Genomic DNA, 7,470 nt, shown 5'->3' on the forward strand with positions numbered 1-7,470 from the left:
ACAGAAACATTTTTCGAAAAATGTGAACAAAATTTGAGAATGGAAACATTTTCCGAAAAACTTGAACAAATTTTGAAAAATTCGAACATTTTTTAAATTACAGAAAAAGTGGAATAATGTAAAAAAAGAAACAGAAAAAACGAAAAGAAAAGAAAAACGGAAAGTAAAAAACGAACAAAATTTTGAAAAGCGAACATTTTTTGAAATTGTAAACTGTTATGATTTTTTGAACAATTTTTGAAAAGTAGCAAACAATTTTTTTAAAATCCTATTTTTTTAAAATTTCTGAACAAAATTTTAAAACAGAAACATTTTTCGAAAAATGTGAACAAAAATTTGAGAATGGAAACATTTTCCGAAAAACTTGAACAAATTTTGAAAAATTCGAATATTTTTTAAATTCCAGAAAAAAGTGGAATAAGGTAAAAAAAGAAACAGGAAATACAAAAAAGAAGAGAAAAACGAAAGAGAAACTAAAAAAGAAAAATCCGGTTCAGGAACCTTCTAGAACGTTCCCAAAACCGTAACAAACCGGCTAGAAACATCAGAGAAGGTTCGCAAAACCGGTATCGGTGCAAACGTTGAAACGGGCCGGCCCAACTCCGAACGTTCGCTCGCTCGCTTCTGCGAAACAGCGACAATTCGCCGCAGCGAGCGGCGAATAGGATTTTCCCCGACACTATTTGTCTTAAAAAAAACATAGAGAGGCCCAACTCATTAAAAGCCTGGCACTGGGTCATGGGCCTCCATTGGGCCCTTACCGACGCCCCAAAACAGGTTATAATATCGGCAGGCGTTTAGTGGCAGCAAGCGCGAGCGGCAGCGTGTGGCCTCCGTTGGTTGGCAAACCACAGGCCACCCCGTTCGGATAGATAGCCGCCCGCCTCCGCTCTCCCCACCACACGGCCACAACCCGACTCACCACCGCGCCTCTTCCTCCTCCCGCTCACCCACCCATGGCGACGGCTATGATGGCTGCAGCCACCACCTCCTGCTCCCCGCGCCGAGCGCTCCTCAAGCCCGCGGCCTCCTCCAGCTCCGCGCCGCCGCCCAGGCCGCAGCCTCGGTCCTTCCTCAAGCAGCTCCCGGGGCTCGCCGCGACGGCGGCTGCGGCGGCCGTCGCCTCCGTGCCTCTCCCGGCCCTGGCCGTGGAGATGGAGAAGGCGGCGCTGTTCGACTTCAACCTGACGCTCCCGGCGATCACGATCGAGTTCCTGCTGCTGATGGTGGCGCTGGACAAGCTCTACTTCTCGCCGCTGGGCAAGTTCATGGACGAGCGGGACGCCAAGATCCGCGCGGAGCTCGGCGGCGTCAAGGACGCCTCCGAGGAGGTGCGGCAGCTGGAGGAGCAGGCCCAGGCCATTCTCAAGGCGGCGCGCGCGGAGATCGCGGCGGCGCTCAACAAGATGAAGAAGGAGACGACCACGGAGCTGGAAGCGAAGCTCGACGAGGGCCGCCGCCGCGTGGAGGCAGAGCTCGTGGAGGCGCTCGCGAGCCTCGAGGGGCAGAAGGAGGAGGCCATCAAGGCGCTGGACGCGCAGATCGTGTCGCTCAGCGACGAGATCGTCAAGAAGGTGCTCCCATCCGCGTGAAAACATTAGTAGATCACGCAGCGCGCAGCAGCCGGCGCAATCCCCCCGTTTCATAGTAAAGATTTCTAGTTCTTGATGTGTAATGTATACGCCCACTGGGCTGCCTCCCCTAAGAATGTAACTGAATCAAACATTCTGTGATCGGGTATAAATGAATGATCCTTTTGTACACTACTCTGTCCTGAATCTAAGTGGTCCTTTAATCCCCAATTCATTTCCGGGAGAACCCAAGGCAAAAATGTACGAAAGTAGACTGTCCCTTGTTAGACATTATTCTTTAGCATTACCGTAATAGAATCATTAGCCTAGCACTAGACCACCTACGACATGATTAACAGAGAAGGGTTCGCAAGAACCTGTACGGAGTAAAGTCCCATGCCTGCTCGGTGTAACCCATGGTCGTACTCCTTCTGTCCGAAAAAGCATGTCTCTCAAATGGATATATCTAGCATCAATTGAGCGCTAAATACATCCATTTAAGAGGCAAACTTGGAACAAGCTTTTTCAGATGGAGAGAGTACTTCGGATCTCCTATAGCAAAGGCGGCAATATGTGTGGTGGTTGGCGGTGGTAGACGACCATCGTCTCCTTTAGCACCTCACTAGGATCGGGCGTTAGGGGTGAAACCTACATTATCATGTGGATAGTTAGTTTCTGACGGTGGGGACCCTTTTCCTTTTATGCTAGGTTCTATGGAGGCGGGACCGAGACCATGTCGTTGGTACGATGCCCCTTATTCGGGCACATACGTCCAGGTATCCACCTTTTCTCTTTCTGGTTGTTACAATTAGAGATCAATTTCAATATTCTTTCCCTTGATCATTAGGTTAACAAGCATCATAAGCCCACTTTTAATAGAAATAACATACCAACTAAGGTGTTGCAATGGTCAATGAAATGTCACTGTACGTCAATACTTATAGTATACCATTCTATTTTAAAATGGGTAGCATGTTACTTTAGGAGTTGGTTTATTTAACGGTCCTCGTTTCCAGGATCCACATGCTTTCCTAACCCACGCGAGGAACCTTATCATACAAGCGTAAATTGTCAGCCTTCGTAAGCGGAACCAAAAACTTATAAATCAAACATCCTTTGTTTGATTGCGGACTCTTATTTTTCACAACATAAAACATAATGTCAGGGGTTTTGGCAACACCAACTGACTAGTTGTTGATGGGGAATGTTGCATGGAAAACAAAAAAATTCCTACAAAACACCTAAGATCTATTCTACGGAGATGCTAGCAACGAGAGAGAGTTGTCTACATACCCTTGTAGATCGAAAGCATTAATGATCTAAATATCGTGGTTGGCGTAGTTGTCGGGGATATACCCCGCGGCATGACCCGGCCGGACTTGGCGTTTCATTGACAACCCCCAGAAGATTGGCGATTCATGTGTCTGGCGGTTCACTGGTGTGACAATTCACGAGCCTGAAGACTCATTGGTGACCCGGCGGGTGTTTCAGATGGATGATAAGGCCCAAGGCCCAGAAGGCCGGCTCACGTTTATGATGGGACGGCTTAAAGAGGAAAGGGATGACGAATATTTCCTTTACGAGGAAGCAAGACCCGGACTTGTATTCAACTTGTAAGAAAAGATAGACTAGTCCTAGTCCTACTAGGATTCCACACGTAACCCGCCCCTCCAACTTATATAAGGAGGGGCAGGGCTCTCCAAGAGGGGGGAACAAGAAACAATCTCTAGGGCTAGACACAAAGAGCCGGCTTACCAGCGACTCTCTCATGATCATAATGAGACCTAGCCACAAACAGCATGTAGGGCTATTACCGGATGATGTTTCCCAGGGCCCGAAGTTGTCTAAATCCTTGTCTTGTGTTGCGTCTCTCGATTCCGCCCAACCCCTCTCAAGCCACCGCATAGATGCGTTGGCCTCACGACTAAGTCCTCACACCAGGACATCTGCCGTGACAGTTCCACGACAGTTGGCGCCCACCGTGGGGCCCCAGCACGGTGGTGTTGAGTTCTTTGAGGGATCTTAGCTAAGGTTTCGAGAGGTCCGCAATTTTTCCGGATGAAGAAAAATCAGTTTTGGAAGGATCTACATCAGCTTCTATCAAGATCAGAAATTTTTTATGGTGTTCATCCGGTCGGTCAGCAAGATGGCCAAGGGGTTCCAAGCCGCTACTAGTAGTTTCTGCCGTGAATCACTTTTACTATGAGCCGCCATCGGCTCTCCATGGGAAAGGCCCGGCGCCGCCGACAGCTGCCTTGCGGGCACGTTCCTCGTTCTTTGCCACCTCAACCACGGGCTCGAGCGCCGTCTCCGTGGCTATCTTCATCTCGTCTTCGGATCCACCTTGGTGCCATGAGTCGCTGCATCCCCTCTGAGTCGTCCAAGGACTCTGTTTCCGACTTGGACTCTGAAGCTGCTGTCGCTGTCACATCGTCCGTTGTTTTCTGTGTTACTGCTTCAAACCGCCTAGTTACTGCTGGGCCCCCAGATCAACCAGGCCGTCAGCGACCGCGGAAGCAATTCCAAAGTGATTTGATTGACAACTAGTACTGCTTCTAGTTCAGTTTTTTGTTCTCCGTACAACGGCTACGTAAACACCAGGAATACTACCAGATCAGAGTAAAAAGAAAAAAGAGGGCAGCAGCAGTCACACGCAAAAGCGACCAGGAACCTGGCAATTCAACTTCCATCAAGCTAAGTAATATGGTATCTTGACAATGGTCAAATCAGTTAAGCCGTTGAGGAACCGACAGACATCAAATACTCCATGTGGGATCCGAAGGGAAAGTATTACTTCAAAGTACCACCACGCTGCTTTATGGAAGCTACTACATCCACACCTGTGGTGGCCAGGCGCTACAAACATTAACAAGCGTCTCAATCAGCGTTTAAACATCAGCCGGCATCTGTCGACCCGCCGGTGCCGTCGTCGCAGCCGACGCCCCTCCGCTTCTGCGCGAGTCTCCGCGCCGGGATGCTCGTACCGCATGTCGCCCGCCTGTCCGCTTCTGACTCGCTCCCGCACAGGCCGTCGCGTCGAGGCACTGAAACACCCGCTGCATATACCACGGCCGAATCGCCCCGTTCTCCCGTCGCCTCCCGTGGGAGAAAGAACCTAGTTTTCGCAGTACAATCCAAAGGAAAGGAAGCTCTCACGTGGTCACAAGGGGCAAGCCATCACATCAAAAATTAGATGACACGCCCGAGAAGTTTGCCTGCCGGCTGTATTCAGCAGATGCATTGTGCCACGTGGGTGCTACTGTTTATCAGACCTACGTCTAGGCGTTCGTCTGACGCTGTCCAGCATTGACTAATGCCAGCATCCGTGTTCATCTGACAAAATATATCAGGTGCTATTGTGTTTATCTATTTCTAGTACATATTTTTAATCAAAGAACAATTACTTCGGTATGTACATTTTTATGTGCAGGGCAATATTCGTTATAAAGGTGGTGCCATGCTGTGTGTATGAAGTACATGTTAAGCATCATCATGAACGGGCATACGCACCCACTTGATGTTGAACGCGTGTGCGCGAGCCGCCGCCCGTACAACTCGATCTACATCAACTCACCAAGACCGCGCCCGCGTCTGTGCCGTTTCCAACGCGGCGGCCGACTCTCTCGACCGCACTGGCTTACAACGCCGCGGCCGACTCTCTTGACCGCATTGGCTTACAACACCGCGGCCGACTCTCTTGACCGCATTGGCTTACAACGCCGCGGCCGACTCGCCCGTCCGCACCACCTTACAACGTCACGGATGAGTCGCCCGTCCGCCTTCACCGCCGGTTCACGTGTCCGCGCCAGCTTACAACGCCGTGGCCGACTTGCTGTCCGCGCCGGCTTACAAACGTCGCGGCCGACTCACCCATCCGCACCGGTTTACCACGCTGCGGCCGGTTCACCCGTGAGCGACTTCAACTTCACCTAGCGATCATCAATTTTCATGGCGGATTATTTCCGGCCAGGCACATCAGGTGATATCCATCTAAAATATATTTTATTGGTACATATTATTTTTTGTCAAAGAGCAGTTTATCTTTGTCTTGGTCTGCAATATTGTTGATGCAGGACAATTGTTTACTACATCAAAACGATGTGGTTAACTCGCCCGTCCGCACCGGTTTACAACACCGCAGCCGGTTCATCTGTTTGAGCCACCTCTGATGCTGAGGTCATCTTTCCATCCTCCTCTCGCGGCCTGGTCTACATCAACACACCGGGCCGCACCTGTCTGCATAAGGTGTTTATTGAGTATAAAGCAAGTCACAGCTTGGGTAGCCCGGTTTTCTTTCAAATTGGAGGCAAATTATCATCAACCGCCGTCTGCACTGGATGGATCAATGGGCATGCACGCAAGTCGCCGCCACTACAGTTTGGTTAATTTCAAATAGCCAGTTGGAAGAAACCATTGGCCGAGTTGCTGACACGGCTCATACGGATCATTTATAACCCGCCGCAGTCACCTCAACCTTCTGTGGATTCACATCGCGCTATCAACACCAATGATATACACCTTATGCTATGGTCAATATGGAGAATCTCAAAGCCAACTCCTTGAGTCGTCTTGAGACTCGGGGGCTACAATGATATGACTCAGCAGCATTGGTCGGTTTCACTGCATTCAAGAACTCCGGGTCATTGGAGGGAAAAATAACCCGGTCCCGGAGGCTACCGCCATATTGGTAAAAAGTTTAAAGGCCGTCAGAAAATTTCCGGCTTAAAAAGAAGTATTCCGGTTTAGATCCAGCTCAAGAGACTTGACATCTCCCACAAAGCACTGAAGCTCTTAAATATCCGGTTCAAGGGAAATTTATCTGCCACAAAGTTTTGAAGCTCTCAAATCCGGGTCAGAATCCGGTTCAAGGTAAATTTGTTTATCACAAAGCTTTGGAACTCTCAATATCCGGTTTTTCCGGTTCAAAAAGAATTTATCTCTCGCGAAAGTTCGAGTTCTCAGGAAAAATTAAAGGGACCAAAAAGAGTCAGTTACAAAGCACAACCCAAACATAGGTACCCTGCTTTAATGACCATTGGGAGCTGATCGTATTCGAATTTAGCTTAACCCTTTAGGTGTGACCCTGATCGTATTCGAATCAGAGTCGTTAAATATTCTCATGATCACTAGGGGGCTTCCTGTTCAAACATAGGTCGTATTCGAACCAAAGAGAACATAGCTGTCGGTACCCTCTTGATCGGCACACTGCCGAGCTCACTAGGGGGCTTCTTGATCGTATTCGAATCATAGCTCAACCCCTTTTGGGAACCGACGTGGATCGTATTCGAATCAGCGTTGTTAAACAACTCTCAAGGTCATTTGGGGGCTTCCTGTTCAAACATAGGTCGTATTCGAACCAAAGAGAACATAGCTGTCGGTACCCCTTGATCGGCAACGCCAAAGCCACTGGGGGCTATATGATCGTATTCGAATCTTAGCTTAACCCCTTTGGGACGGTTTTCTGATCGTATTCGAATCAGAAGCCTCAAATTTTTTGAAGTTTTTTTTGGCAAACAATTTTTGGATTTTATTTGAAGCTTTTTGCTCATATCTGAAGCATATATATATATATGTGGTTTCTATTAACCCACCCTGGCTTTCGACGAACAAGTCGCCAGCATATGACAATATTAATACTTGGAAGGTTTGGCTTCTAAGGATTGGGTTACACCCTTACTGCACAGGTCATGTAAACCGGCAGTATAAATTCAAAATCACAGTGGTTATATGTGAGATATTATGACCCGCCCTGCGGTAAACCGCCAAGGGATCTTGTGATCTAATTATGTGCAGGATAAGACTACATTTGGGTGGTTATACGCCCTGGTTTTTTACGTTAAGTCGTCAGGGCATATGTTGTTTAAACTCTGCAGGATTTACAGAGCTATGACTTACATAA

The 7,470-nt window shown here is 48.5% G+C and overlaps 1 protein-coding gene across 1 annotated transcript; it reads left to right on the forward strand.

The window, feature by feature from the left end:
• Window positions 1-810: 810 nt before the first annotated feature.
• On the forward strand, window positions 811-1,763 carry LOC109785264 (ATP synthase subunit b', chloroplastic). The gene has a single exon (XM_020343861.4). The coding sequence runs from the start codon at window positions 957-959 to the stop codon at window positions 1,590-1,592; it is 636 nt and encodes a 211-aa protein (XP_020199450.1). The 5' UTR covers window positions 811-956; the 3' UTR covers window positions 1,593-1,763.
• Window positions 1,764-7,470: the final 5,707 nt, after the last annotated feature.

The sequence above is a fragment of the Aegilops tauschii genome, chromosome 4 (assembly GCF_002575655.3).
Source record: "Aegilops tauschii subsp. strangulata cultivar AL8/78 chromosome 4, Aet v6.0, whole genome shotgun sequence".
NCBI classification, from domain to species: domain Eukaryota; kingdom Viridiplantae; phylum Streptophyta; class Magnoliopsida; order Poales; family Poaceae; genus Aegilops; species Aegilops tauschii.